General features: G+C 40.1%; 1 protein-coding gene across 7 annotated transcripts in view; it reads right to left on the reverse strand.

The window, feature by feature from the left end:
* Positions 1-15,355, reverse strand: part of utrn (utrophin) — a gene marked incomplete at its 3' end in the record, with an annotated part of 194,758 nt that overhangs the window by 21,884 nt on the left and 157,519 nt on the right. For 5 of the 7 annotated variants that reach the window (XM_082506782.1, XM_082506783.1, XM_082506786.1 and 2 more), the window contains 5 exons: positions 12,925-13,036; positions 9,255-9,391; positions 3,044-3,082; positions 2,488-2,553; positions 140-205 (listed from right to left, as the gene is read on the reverse strand). In XM_082506782.1, coding sequence (XP_082362908.1) covers positions 140-205; positions 2,488-2,553; positions 3,044-3,082; positions 9,255-9,391; positions 12,925-13,036 — 420 coding nt within the window. Of the gene's footprint in view, positions 1-139; positions 206-2,487; positions 2,554-3,043; positions 3,083-9,250; positions 9,392-12,924; positions 13,037-15,355 lie in introns of those variants that run through there. The other 2 variants (XM_082506784.1, XM_082506787.1) reach the window with 2 other exon arrangements.

A 15,355-nucleotide genomic window follows, 5' to 3' on the forward strand; every position in this document is an offset into this window, starting at 1 on the left:
ACATTAAAATGGGTGTTACAATATATTATTAGACAAATCTCAAGTCCCAGACACTGGAAATTGAAATCTGTCCAACATAGTTGAATGGAAAACACGTAACCATGTAGAAAAATGCTGAAAATGACCAGCAGTGACTCACATGCTTCCTGTGGCTGAGCTGCTGTCTGTGGGTAGAGAGCCGTTGGAGCGTTCCATCTGAGCCAACCTGAGGAAAAAAACAAAACAAAACAAAAAAAACACCATCAGGGAAATTACCAGCTGAAACTAAACCATTTGAAAGCTGTCAACATCTCATTTAAATGCAACAGAGCATTAGAGCAACAGCGTCAACAAATTATATTAATGCCACAGTAGCAGACCAATTAAAATTTAAAGCATCTCGTGGAGTCCACAAGCATGTTAATGATAAAGATGCCACAGTTTGTTTGGGCTTTTTTTGGTGCTTTTTGTTTTTAAGGGAGGAAATGGATTACATCATTGAGTGATTCTACTTTATGCATGCACAGTTTATATCCGAATGTATGGGATCAATGTTTGGATGAATATGTACGACATGCTATGGGGAAAACGTTTGTTTTCTTGATGACATATGCAGTCAAAGCAGCCATGCTAATGAGGCTGGTTCCCCACATCAAAGCCTGTCTTACACCAGTGTAAAAGGGGCAGATTAAAAATATAACCCACAATATTAAGAAGTTGATCTCTGACAGAATATACATTAAAGGGAGAAGCTATAATTCTAATATGAAATCTCATCAAAGTGTGCATATCTTCATGCGCATCCGTACGCTCCAATCTAATCTCTTATGTGTTTTTATTACAGCTGAAATTGTAATTCTGGTGTCACTTCTTCAGTGAAACGATACCACCAGAAACAGTGAGCGAAGGTTAATGATGTGTAGCTAATGGAAGGTTACAGGGCTGCGTCACGAGAGTCATAATGAGTAAAGCTTTCTGCAGAAGTCCCGGAAAACTGCGGTTGGGTTTTGATACAGGAGATGAGATTTGGACCAATTAGAAAATCTTTTTAATGGCACAGATAGGATATAGCAAGTATATCAGTGGATCTTAGTATTAAAATGATTTTTAAAAGAACACGACAGAAATTCAGTCCAAGTGCAAAAAAAAAAAAAAAAAACTACTAAAAACATCAGTTTGTTGATGCTGTTAATGATTAACTGCAGCTCACACACTGTGCATACAGATGTGCTGATGTACACAGCAAGATAATTTGAAGCAGGCGGTTAAAAGCAGCTATCAGGCCAATCTGTTACTAGACTGATTTTAGCAACACATCTATAATGTCACCAGCTCATGTGGTGGGTGGCTGCATGCCACTAAATCCACTCAGCAAGCAGACATCGGCATCAAGCTGATATTTAATGTATGTCAACACTGTGATGGATTGTCACAAAGTTCAAAAAGAGCATATTAGGATTGTTTGTGCCTTCCCTGGCACCCAAGCATAATCTCCCTCTACCACAAACGCATTTCCCTCACTTTAATCAAGATTTGGAAAACATCAATAAATGTTGTATTTTTCTATTATGGATCTCTTGAAAGGTTCAGGTCAATTATTTTTTTCTATTTTTAAAGTAACAATGAAAAATCCAAACGTTATCGATTTTAATCAGATGCTTTGGTGCCGTCTGAGAAGAAAACTGGCAAACAGTATTCCGGTTTCTCTAATTTGTATGAAGCAAGTTTTAAAATGACACTTTCAGCACATAAATGAAGGCGAAATGCTTATTTTCGTCTCCAGTTTAGTTGGAACCATGCCATTTCCATCTTTCTGGGCTTTTTTGCCTCCCTTTCTTTTCTTTTGTCTCAGCTAGTAGGAGACATTTAATGTCCCTGACAATAGAGCCAGCTCAATTTCCTAAAATAAGCAACGGGGTACTTTGATAGATGCAGAATTTACTTTTTTTGTGTTTGTTTCCGAAACTGAAGAGCCATTTGAGACATGTTTTGCTGTGTAATGACACTAAAACACAAAAAGAAAAGAAAAGCTGTTCCATTACTTATGAACGCCTGCACTACACATGCATCTTATGGTACTAAAAACACATTATTTACTTAATTAGATCCCATTTACTGGAAATTACATTAGATAAATTATACATTTAAGAAACCACAATTGAATGTTTTCCCTAGCTTCCAAGCACCGACTGTTTCCGATTTATTCCATTTCTTTAGCTTGGAGAGATTTAATTTGGTTGTCACATCTGCATTTGTTGTTGCCCCTTTCAGATCATTATTTTAGTGCAGACTGAAGGGAAGTGCAGCCTGGGGGGAGGGAAAAGCATCTACTTAAACGCTGATGTCCATTAGATAAGGGTCCGCAGTTACAAGAATTCATAGAAAACTTTTTAAAATGGTCCTCAAAAAAGAAGCTGTTCAACATTTAAATGCAATTATCGATTCTTTACACACATGCTTCGTGGCATTTGCAATGAGAGGATGGTGACTGGAGAATCCAGTGCCTACCTGCTGGCATAGTGCCCTATCCTGGAATGGGTGTCGTCATGAGAGAGCTGAGGTGACTGGGACAGCCTGAAAATGAACGGGGTAATGGAGATGAATGAGATTCAGCAAGCCCACACAAGCTCATTAACACACTGATATTCACATGCGCGCACACACACACACATGTTCATGGACAGCCTAACAGCCCCTCATAACATCACCTAGAAAACAAATCTCATGGTCCTAGACAGAGAAATAGGAGAGCAGGATTATCTAAAGAGCGACTGGATGGTTTTTGACAGGCCTGCTGGGATCAGCAACTGAATGCTAGCTGGGTGCTCTAACAAGGAGAAAAAAGTGAGGGTGAGGAGACAGGGGGAGAGTTTTTTTGGTCCCATGCTCAGCCAGTGACTCAGGCAGGCAGGTGGGCAGGCAACATGCAGAGCAGTCATGGCTTAGTTGGTGTGAGGATGATGGGGGGAGATGAGTAAGTGAACAAGGGAGTAAAAGAGGCGGTGTTTTAAAGGCATTCCAGGCTGGAGACGAGGTGGTGTTTACTGATGGCGTAGATACTCACTCATACTGCTCCGGACACATGCTGATGAGGGTGACGGGACTGTAAGAGAATCGGGAGGGGAGAGGGAAGGGAAGTAAAGGAACCACAAATCATTTCAGGGTCAAAAACCACTGAGCGGGTCAGAAACAAAACACACAGCAGGTAGAGGAAGAAGTGGAAGGAAAAAGTATGTCCAGCTGCTGAGCGCCTGGATTCAGCACACGAGAAGTTTGCCTTTAGGGCTTTCTTCGACTTTCAGATTCTGTCACTGTTTGGTTAGTTTTACTCAGCAAAAATACTTGTTTAGCTCTGGGGAAATCAAAATCAAAATCAAATACATCCTTTCAAAACTGTCACCCATATCTACAGAGTCTGACTGATAGAAAGCACTGAGCGCAAACTTCCCCCGTGTGCACACAGGAAAGGCGTGTAAAACAGTGACCAACATATCTAAATATACACCGAATGTGGCCGAGACTATCTCTCGTGGAGTTATCTTCAATCTGTTTCAGAACTAGACTTGGAAACAGTTTGGAAAAAGTGAAAATGGGCAGCTGGATCTGTCAGTAACACCCTGTAACACAAACAATGGTTGTGTGTGTCTGAAAGATCTCACACACAACGGGTTAATGATGCAAGTTGATTTTGCTGCAGTCACACACATCTCATTAAATTGGTTTCACAGTTGCTCCTGCATACAGAATGATATGGCCTAAATTCATTCCCTTTTCTCATTTATTTCCTGCAGGATTTACAGAAATAGCAAGCCAGGAAAAAAAAAATCAGTACAGTAGAACCTATTTCCTGGTTAATCTGCTATTGAGTCCAATACAATATGTTATATAAGGAGAACTAAAAAAAACAGTGCAATAAGCACACAAACGAAGATACGGGTCATCGAGTTTTGCTAAGAAAACACTGATGCAAGTCTTTTAAAGTTTCTGCTTTCCAGCCCACAATAACTGCTGCTATTTTTAGCGACCCAGAACACAAAATTGTCATTTGTAAACAAACGGGACACCTTCTAATCCCAAGAACACAAAGAAATGTGCCGTTTTCACAAAGGAGGCTGGCTAGAAATTGTTAAGATAACAGTTGAGGTTGACGTTCTGTTGCCTCGCGCTTTTGTTCCCACATTAAAGCAAAGAAAATCAGAGGGAGACGTGAGGCACGGTGGTTATGTTTCTCACAGCGGGGCAGCCAGCGTAGTCACACTTCTGTAGCTGTGAGGAGAATTCAAAATGTAACAGGAGATTCAGACAGAGGAGAGGAGAGAGAGAAAAAAGACGAGATGGGGGTCGGTATGGCAGGCTGAGCTAACTTCTTGGAGGCAGTGCTGCAGCATTTTACACACCCCCGCCTAAATCTTTGCCTGGAGGAATACTCGTTGTGCTCATCTCGCCTTTCAGGAGACCGACATTAGTCTTTAGCTCTGCAAAGATAGATAGCTTTGCAGATTGCAGATGTGTTTCCTTTCATACATATCTCTGCAACCTCTATTCAGTGAGAAAACTTCACTCTTTAGATGAACTCTGGAAATAAAGAAAACAAGGGGGGGAGAAGCTGCTGCCTGCGAGTTTGCTGCAGACAGAGGAGAGCTTAAGTTTGACCAGGTACCAAAGCAAATCATTTTGAATACAATTTGGTGCCATTTACAATTAAGAAATACAGACAATTTCTCTCTTTACTCTTAAATTTAACAAATGTTTTTATATTTATCAAACTAAAAAACTAAACATTTAGTCTGATTTGATGTTACAATTAAAAAAGTGTTTGTGTTTTTAGCTGAAGAGTGTGTAAATATCTGGTTTTAACTGTATATTTGATGATGTTGGTGTTTGGCTTGATTGTCAGCACACAGAGGGAGAGAGAGGAGAATGAGAACAGAACAGAGATGGAACAAGAACCAGGTGAGACAGACCTGTTAGTCAAATGGTTGTTTACCAAAACTCATGAGAACATGTATCCAGTACCTAGTGTTTCTTCTTAGATACCATTTGTTACTTTTCAAATTCTATATTTATTAAGTTATGCAGGCTTGTTTGCACAACAAGGCTAAATAATTACATAAACTTTTCTCAATCTAAATAGTGGACTTTGGTAAATTAAAAAATGAGTGTAGTGCAGGTCTGTGATGATTTTTAGTGCTACTATCATGTAGTTGTGATTGTGGTTCTGTTTTGTTGAAGTCCTAAGTAGTCCTGATTTTGAACTGTTGTAGTCCTGTTTTAATTCCGGATCAGTTCTGGGTCTGGTTGAATTGGGGTTTAGTCCATGTGTCTTGATACAGCCCCGACTTTGTTCTGCCTTGCTGCTTAATTAAAAACCTAGTTTAAGGTGTCCTGCATATGTGATATATATTTTTTTCCTATGTGAAGTCATTCTTTTTTTAACAAAACTCAAAACAGAGCCTATTAATCTTTCAGTCATTTCTACCCTCACTTAATTTCCTTTCGCTGCTCAGCTCTCACACAGTGGCTCAGCTATGCTCCAATCCCTCCTGTGCTGTGCGAAAACAAAAACACAAATATGCCTGACACCCGTAAACGAAGCAGCATCTGGCTGACTTTTTTCGTCTCGGTCTTGGTCTCGTCTCAACTTCGTCTCGGTCTTTGTCTCGATACCCTCTGATCTTGGTCTTGTCTTGGTCTCGGTTTAGGCGGTCTCGACTACAAGTCTAATTCAAAGTCATGTAAATCACCTTTAGTTTGTTCTTTTCCTCAGTTTAAACATCAGCAGGTCATCTTGTCTATATATGTGAACTAACAAGAGTTTGAACAGTTGTACCTAACAAAGTATAATGTGTATGTGTTAGTCACCGTAGGGAAATTACTCCTCTGCATTTAACCCATTCACCCAGTGAAGCAGTGGGCACCAGTGCCACCAGTGGCCACCAGTGCAGCGCCTGGGGAGCAGTGTGTAGGGACGGTTCCTTCCTCAGGGGTACGTTCAGTGGATTCAAACCCCCGACCTTCCGATCATGGGGCAACCACTTTACCTACTGAGCTATCCCCCTTCCCACTGAGTGGCCACTGAGTATTTAAAAATAGCAAACATATATATAATAAAACAGTTTTTTTCTTAATGTAATTAATATAAAAACTATTTTACTGCCATATGACAATAGAAATCTTTTCCTTTTAAAAGTCTGCTATTGATTTATCCTTGTCAAATCATTCCATTAAAACTTTTAGTTATATAAGAAAATTCTCCCACAAGCTTTCAAATCCACATTCAAAACCATTAACCTTCCTGCGAGACCTAATACAACAGAGACTCATCTGCTCCATCTAGTAAGGTTGGGTGAAAAGCAAAAAAACCTAACACTGAGTGGAATACCATTTGAATGGTTCTTTCACATTATCAAATATAGCTGCGACGAATCAAAAATCCTATCTGCCGTGAAATGAAGCAAAGATATCAGTGGGAGGTGAGAGTAGGTGGTGTTTTGCTCACTCTCAAGGTGGAGAGAGTGGGTGGAATTAAACAAAAAAACTAAAAAGAAACAATGTTACACGAGTGGAGAAGAGGGAACGCGAGAGAGCGAGTGCATTAGTGAGGGCGATTATTCAGCAGACAATCTAATTTTCTCTTCTGCTGCTCAGTACTATAAAATCACTACTTCTTAAAAGTTCCCTTTGTTATGATGACTAATGAAGACTGACAACGCACTAAAAAGGTTTGGAGTGACACTTAAAATCTCTTAATATTTAGAAATAAAAACAAATTGGAAATTAAAAACTGTATATTTTAAAATTGTAAACAAGCATTATCTTACTGCAACAAACGTGACTGCAATTGTTCTGGTGTTTACCTAATCTGTATTAAAGCTCTTATAAAGCAGGAACCCAGACCTTGTTCCAATTACAGAAAAATCCATTTCAATTTAGGTCACGGTATTCATTTTTATGACGCAGAGATGGCAGAAGCCACCAGACTGTGACAATACAGAGCCAAAATGAACAGGAGCATTTCTTAACACTGGCTATGTTTGGGCCAGATCTTACAGGCGGTTCAAAAGCTGCTTTCTTTGCCTGTGGCGATACATGGATGGCCCGCTGATCACAGATGAGACCTAATGCTGTAAAAGAGACAAAATGATGAGCATGAAATAGCCCTAAATTTCTTTAAGTCTCCATTCGCTTCTGCCATATTTTGAAAAGTTCCCTGCATTTCGCTGTAATTTCACTACCTTTTAGAGACATTTATCAAACCAGAAGCTCTGCAGGAGTCATTTGTCAGAGAGGAAGAGAAGTGAAAATGGAGCGAGGTGGGAGGTGAGGAGGACAGGCAAGGATGGGAGGGATGAAAGCGGTACGGCAATCCATCTGAACGGTGACTGCGCACGAGTCGGGGAAAAATTTATTGAGAGAGAACAAGTGACTCATTGTGTGTGCATACGTGAACAGCGCCGAGAGTTGTTTTGCTTTAAAAGATGCAAAAAACTACATGGTTCAACGGAAATGAATGTTGCATTAGGAGTGAGTGAGTGATGGCACATTAAAAAAATACTAACAAAGAAAAACAAAGGAAACAACGGGGGGACAAAAATGCACAGTGAGGGACGTTTTATTTTATTGTGAGTCTCTTGTTTGAAGGGGCAGTAACTCAGACAGCCTCCTGGAAGGTATGACGTAGGGTATCTACATAATATGGGCCTAATTAAATGGCTCTTTTCAGTAGGATTTAAGGCTGGTAGCAGAAGGGACATAAATTAGACATAATCACTGGGCCAGTACTGCAGACAAAGGATCCACAGTGCACCCGCTTGAATTCAATTGGTCCATTTCTAAGAATTAAGAAAAAGAGTGTTAGTGCTAACTGTTGCTTATGCAGCGAACACCACAGTTCTGTCCCTTACTGAAGGATAGTCCAAAGCTCTGTGGAGGTTGGCTGTCTTTTGCACATCTTTGTGAATTCATAATTCTATCAATTTTGATAAGATGCAGATAACTGCAGACACGCACTGCTGCTGTAGCTGTCCCCTGTCCTCCTTTGAACATGTTGTTGACTATCTGAGCAAATAATCCCAAATTTAGATGAATGGAGTGAAAGACTAAATGCATGTTTGAGCTTTGAGTTAAGTCTTTGCTGGATTTTTTCATATTTCTTAAGGACATGACTTTCAGTGACTGTTCATCTTTTGAAGATTGCTTTTCAGCCCTGCTTTTGTCTCCCACTTGTCCGGTGTCCTTAATTTATTTATTTTTTTCCACAGACACAGTTCACACTATGCCGATAGCTCTTTGGGAATCACTTTGTTGGTGCAAAAATACTATTTTATTCCTGTCAAACTCTGTTATCTTTGCCATTTTTCATAAAACGAACTAAAGAAATGGGAACAAATTATATGTTTTCATGACAGGCTGCAAGTGAAAAAGTGCTTAAAGATAGAAAAGTACCAATTTTAAATTCTAAGTTGTGTGTAGGCGCCTCAGTGTTTCATCCTTTGTTTGTTAAGCCACTCAGCACTGACATATGAATCATTCAAGCATTAAAAAGGCACCTAAATCAAACAGAAAAACCAAAACATTGAAAATGGCCAGGTTGCAGGACTGGACTGAAAATGAGTGAAATAAGCAAAAGGCAGCCAGTGTCAAAGAAAAACTTTCAAAGAGCTTCAGAACCCTGGAGAACTGATACTCAAGACCACTATAATGAAAGTGAAAGAAAGTCTGTCTCCTTGAAAGCAAAATATAAAGAAATGCTGGGGGGCTCAATGCCCTCAAAACAAGACTCTAAGAACTTTAATGGTGTTTTTATGCTTGCGGCGTCTACTACATGATGTGCCGTCAAACTCTATGCGTGCCACCATATTTGGGACACTTTGGCTAGTCATGCACCAGATTACAAAAATCAAGCTGCTGCAGCTGAGTTGAGGGTACAGTCGGTATCAGGTTTTATCACCATTTTAATGTTACTCCAGCACTGAAGCTCAGAGATATACAGATATACACTGGGACATGTTGCAACAGTTTGAAAACGTGAGACTATATCAGTGCTTATGTGGTGGAATTGTCAGTGTGTCTTCTTATGCCTTCCTACACCTTAATGGTAGCACAAATAGAAATGCCAGCGTGAGGATATTGCATCGCGCGTGGAGGGTTAACTTGCTGCTTAATAGTCCTTAACAACAGTGTGGACACACAAAACATCCTTTAAGGGTTATAGCAACTATGGAAAAGTTTTTGTGATCCAAAAGCACGTATAAAAAACCTTATGGGTTACTTACGTTTCCATGTTGTCGCCCTCTAAAACCGTCTGTACTGGTAGGTAACCTAGCCGTGGATGTTTGGCGAAGTACTTCTTAGATCGGAATTTGTTCTTCAGCACTTTGGTGAAATCACGCATGTCCTCACCTGATGTCGTCTGTAAGAGGAAAAAACATAGATGGGCAGGGGGTCGCTTATTATTTATTGTAGTGTGCAATGAGTTCAAAGATTTCTACAGTCTCTTCTGCACACATAAGCATTTGCGTGTAAGAGAATGTGTTTGCTAATTAGATACTTAGCAGAGGTGCGCTTTCCGCCACGCAAGCAACCAGTAAATTACCAAACGGGTTTGACCACAGGGAGAGAAAATCCCTTCCAAAAGATGCAGACAACCACTGCTAAACACACACACAGGGGCACGCGCGCACACACACACGCAGGCAGGCAAATACACAGCTCCTACAGTTGACAGATATGCATAAATGAACAGACTCTATTGAGTTCACTCGGCTTATTGACTAATCCACACAATTTAGGATGGTAGCCTGAGCAAACCAACAGCAATTACAGAAGAGTTATACTAAAGCTGGAGAAAAATTTGTGCATGTGTGTAAGCTCCTTCCTGTGAGGATTGAGAGACATGCATTTTTTATTCTACTGCCTCTATTACATTGGGGGGGGGGGGATATAAGACCCCAGTTGGAAACGAGTCAAGACGTTTCAATAACATGACCAGACAGGCAATCGCAGTCAAACTGAAACACAATATTCTCTTAGGACAGTTCAAAACTTTGAAATTACGGTAATCAATACATCACGCCCCAAAGTTGTTTAATATCCCTGACAAAGACAATGAGAAATATGAAGACAGCACTCCCATAAAAATCATAAGCTAATAAAAAAAATACAATATTGTGGCCATAAAATAAACAGTATGACAAAGATGAGAAAACAATCTTATTAAATGACCGCAGTGAGTCTCACCAAAGCCGCTATAAATCTGTAACTCTCTGCAAAATGCGTTTATTATTCAATATGGACTTAATATTTTCAAAAGCATAAAACTGAAACACAATTTGGTTCGAGCATGGGGAGACACACAAGTATAATTACATATCATGCTGATGGTTTTTTGTGTTTGTTTTTTTTTTGAGGGAAATAAAGAAAAAAACAATTAAAAAAAGTCTGACTTTTACTACACAGGTGCAGATAAAGCTACGCTGAACTGTGAGATTTAAAATGAGACAATAAGGTGATCCACAACTTATTATTTTGTCAGAGATCTATATCTCTCAGGTTGAAACAGCAAGATCTGGGTGATTTCCTCTCAGTCCTCACTGTGCTGAGGTTCAATAAAGCTCTGTGGAGATGGATATGTAGCGTTTATGAACCTGGAGTTGAGTTTTGGGGCTTTACACGGGGATTTGAGTCAAAGCTTTCAAAGTTTCTCTTCGTGATCTTTTATTGATCTGGCTGTAAGCTTTACGTCAGTGTTTGAGCAAAACACAGCTTCACCATGTTGTGTTGTTCTTGTACTTAGCCCCATCCACTCTTTCTTTCTCCTCACACATTTCCCTTCCTGAAAAACCTGTGGATACTATGCTGCTGTCACATCCTTTCAGACACATGCACGCAAACTGAAAGTTGCAGCTGTTATAGCAGACACGAGTCTGAATACTCTGGCTGACAACTTAAAATATTCATTTAATCTTTGTTTTTTGTTTTGTTATTGCACTTTTCAGGCTGCTGTCATGAAAAGAGATCTCTGCAACACTGATTACTGTCCCTCTGGCAAGATCTGCCATCATATCTCTTGCATGAGCGTGGCCCCCTTGAGTTCACAATCATATCTAAGTCTGTCTTGTTCCACTGCATGGGTTGTTGGGCAACCCGTGAAGTACCTCCCTTCGCTTTGGCTCCAACAGAGGTAGAGGTGGATATCCACAGATCAATCTTAGTCAGAGTTTCAATTATCTTTGCTGTATTTGATTTGCATTTCATTTACATGTGTGCAAATGGCCGAGAAAGACCTCAATAAAATCTCCTTTGATGTTAAGAAAAAATAAGAAAAGTGAAAAGGGAAAAAGCCTTCCCCCCCCCCCCCCCATTTTTATTTTCAGTGAAGGGAATCAGTAACCTCTTGAGTGATTACCTGGTAGCTGAGTACTAATAATTAACCAACAGATTAAGTGTTTGTTGCTGCAGCACAGCTGAAAGTAAAAAAATAAAATAAAATAATGTTTTTTCAAAGTCAAGTCTGTCAGGCAGCTGCTGGGCATTTTAACTCAGGGAAGAGTGATCGCTGCTCCCTACAGCTACTCCTCCAAAGTCAATATCTATCCCATTTAGGAAATTGAAAAAGCTAATTAAAAGACAGAAATGAGAAATGTCGAGAGAAACTCGAGTCACTCAAAGTATGACGTTAAGCAATACTGAAAAGAGTCAGCCCACAAGTGTTAGATCCTAATTGAGGAGAAGAGCAACGTTCAATTTTGCCAAGCTCCCGTTTTTCCAATATTCATCTCTAGCTGTGAAGTGAAATATTTTTGGCTCGGAAGGATAAAAATATAACCTTGAGTATTTTACCATTTGTACGTTCGGAATTAAGCCAGGGGTGTTTCGGGAGGGCTGATTGAGAAACAAGACAAAGGAATTTAACAGCATGTGAGGCGACAAGAAATTCTGCAGTTGACAGAACCTAGTTTAAAGGGAAAAAAAAGAGGTTAGTTAAAGCCTAGATGCTTCAGATTCACTAAATGTGTCGTCAGTATAACGTGATGTGAACAAGTCTGTTTGTGTTTTGATTCGGGCTGTTTCTAATCTACGTTACATCCGATACGTTTGCCTCTTGTTGTGCCCTCTGATACACGCAGTTTCTGATTTCTCTGTAAAATGCCAACCACCTTCAGCACGTTGGGTGACTGCCAAGGTATTATGCACATTAAATGCTGTCTGTCAGTTTCATTAGAAAATTCATACACTAAATACTTACCAGTAACTTCCATTAATCATGCTACGTTACCATTCTCATCATGTATATGCGGTATCATATAAAGATTTAGGAACTGATGCATTTTCATACTTTTTAACTCTAGACTCCTCCTGCCCTAAACCCTACCCAATACTTTAGAAGTGAACCTATCCTGAGTCTACAGCTTGATCTATCACAATTTCTCACTGAGGCTGCTGTGAACGTCAGAGAGAAACTCCCAGCAAAGTTCAAAAAAATTTCCTCCCAGAAGAGTGCAGTCTACTTTAGCTGCAGATGAATGCAAATGACTTTCAAACAATGCACGTTTAATAAATAACTCTGGTTGAACCCAGACAAAGAAAACCAGAGAGTAAGACATGACTAGAAGATTAAAATAACAGCATGCATTAAGTGCAAAGAAATTGGAAATGAAAATATGTATGAATGTGCTGCTGTAATACTTCGGATTTCCCTTAACGGGTATTAAAAAAAGGACATGAATATTCAAGGAGTGGGAAGAGTGTGAGTCAGTGATTTATGACATCAGGCACGGAACGGTTTTAATGAAAGATGGGTTAGGAGGTAACCAAAGCCTGAAGTCTGTCTGAACCCCGGATTCGTGTGCTTTCATTAAATGGATGAGTGGAATGTGTGAGCATGTGGAAAAGAGATATGAGATGAGTTAGTGAGCAACGTCTGTGTGTGTGTTACTTTCTTACCGGTGTGCAGTACTCCACCATTGGGTAGTTAAGCTTGTGACCCTTGGCGGTGCGCCCAGAAAAGAAGCAGCTCTGACACACGTCGTAGTTGAAATGCTTCAGACTGCGATACCTAGAGACAGAGAGAGGGCGAGGTGAAAAGTGAGATAAGTTGAGATGGGACGGTGTGTGTGTGTGTGTGTGTGTGTGTCACTTTCATGTCTTCAGGATGTGTTTCTGGGTGTGTGGGCACATATACACCACTACAACACGACTCCTCTCCAGGCTACTCCGGAGTCACCTGGAGAGCTGCTGTTTTCCAGAGTCACTCCATCAACCTTTGCTGCATGAATATGTTTATGTGCACACAAAAGTACATTCACGTGCACATACACACACACACACACACACACACAAAATGTGCTGACAGAGCGACAGACAGTTGGATTTTCACCAAAGCACAACAATGTGACAACAACTGTTGGGATGTTGTCCTCAGCAGCAGCTGTAGCCAGAAGGCCATTTAACAGCTAAATTGAGACAGGAGCCATTCAGACATAATAGCGTAAGTCTTTTATCTTTCTCTCCTTTCCAGCTCTCCCAAGGTTAGCTGACTGATGAGCTACGAAAGAGAGCTATATATCAAAGGATGCAACAGTGCGCATGACACCTCCAAGTCAAATTTGCCATTATGTACTGACACATAGCATATTACTGTTAAGGGGATGGGGGTGGGGTTTGAGTCACCTTCACTTAGAAGGTGTTGAGATGGCCCTCATTTAATTCGCCAACTTTGGGTAACCAGCAAACTTGTATTGTTTGGTGATCTCCTTTTTGCTATTGATCAATGTAGGATCAACTCAAGCGGTGGAAACCCCCCACCCCCCACAAAAACCCAACAGCAACAGCAGCCTTGGTGATAACTGATTAGCGTTTAGCATTATTGCCTCTTCAGTTACGTACTGGTAATTTTAAGCCCATGCTCTTGGTTGTAAATGTTCCTTGAATGGCCGATTAATGGCTCAGTCTCAAAACATTAACCTCCTAGGACCTGGCGTCCACATATGTGGACATCACATTTTGGGTTATTTAGACCAAAATACTCAATTTTGGGCCTGATATCCACTTACGAGGACATTATACTGCTACTGTTCTATCAGAATTTTAAACAAATATCCTCATATGTGGCTCTTATTTTTCATAAAAACTAAAATAATCTGGTAATTCTTTGTTTTTACATTCATCGGGCCCCAATATGCCCAAATATCAAAGAGAAATTAAAAATGCATGCCGTGGAAGAGTTCGGGTCTTAGGAGGTTAAAGTAGGACGGTAACCTCCTTCAAATTAGGGGGGAAAAAAAGACTGCATTTAGGTTTTTGCAACTGCCGACTTATTCCAAGTAGTTGCAGTGACAGGCTGGTCGGACAGATGTTGGGGGTTTTGCACTTTGGATTGAAGGATATTGCACAGGTCACCCTAGTGGGAGACAAATTGTCTCCAAACTCAGTCCAGCTCAGTGGCTAATCACTCAAAGACAGCGTGGCAAAGGTTCCCAAGTAACTGACATCTAAATTATAAACACACATTACAAACAGAGCACAACTCTGTCGCTTGCAGATAAACTGCTGTCCTGCAGCAACTTTGTCACTAATTGTGGAATTTCGGCTTTAATCCATGAAGTTCCGCCTGGTCTCTGTATGCAGGTAATTAATGTAAATTTCTGTGTTTGTAGACAGGAATAAATCTGTAATTTTCACAGGTTTATCTAAGTTAATTGCCGTTTTTTTGTTGTTGTTTTCTTTCTTTGGGGGGGGGGGGGGGTGTTCTGTTAATACCTTTGGTATTAAGGTTGTTATCAAGTTGTTATCTTCTTTTTGGGGAAAAAGAAAAGTACTTAGAAAACCAATGTGAATAACTATTTTCCACTTAACCACAAATATATTAATTTAATCAAACCATCCATCTACCATCCATCAGTGTGTGAATGTGTGTGTGAATGGGTGGATGACAGGTTGTGTAAAGCGCTTTGGGGTCCTTAGGGACTAGAAAAGCGCTATACAAATACAGGCCATTTACCATTTACCATCTATAAACTCTAATTAGTTTACGATTCATTCCGATTCTTATTATTACATTTTGAATTTTTAGCCCCACAAAATATGTAAAGCCTTTGGGCTCCCAAGGATTTTGCTGTAACAAAGTGTGATGACTGCTGTCAGAATCAACAGTGCAAGAAAAAAAAATACATGCAAAGTACCAAGAGTGCAAATACGACTCAGTGGCATATAACCTATCTCACTAATTTGCAGAATTGAGTTAACATACACCCAGTCAAATCAAACGTATATGTCGACCCTCCTCATCCGAGGCTAATTTTAAACCTACTGATATTCTGAAGAACATGAAAAGTACTTGAAACCCAGTTGGTGCCATGTCTCAAGACCACACAAA

The sequence above is a fragment of the Aulonocara stuartgranti genome, assembly GCF_965226115.1.
Source record: "Aulonocara stuartgranti genome assembly, chromosome: 15".
NCBI lineage: Eukaryota > Metazoa > Chordata > Actinopteri > Cichliformes > Cichlidae > Aulonocara > Aulonocara stuartgranti.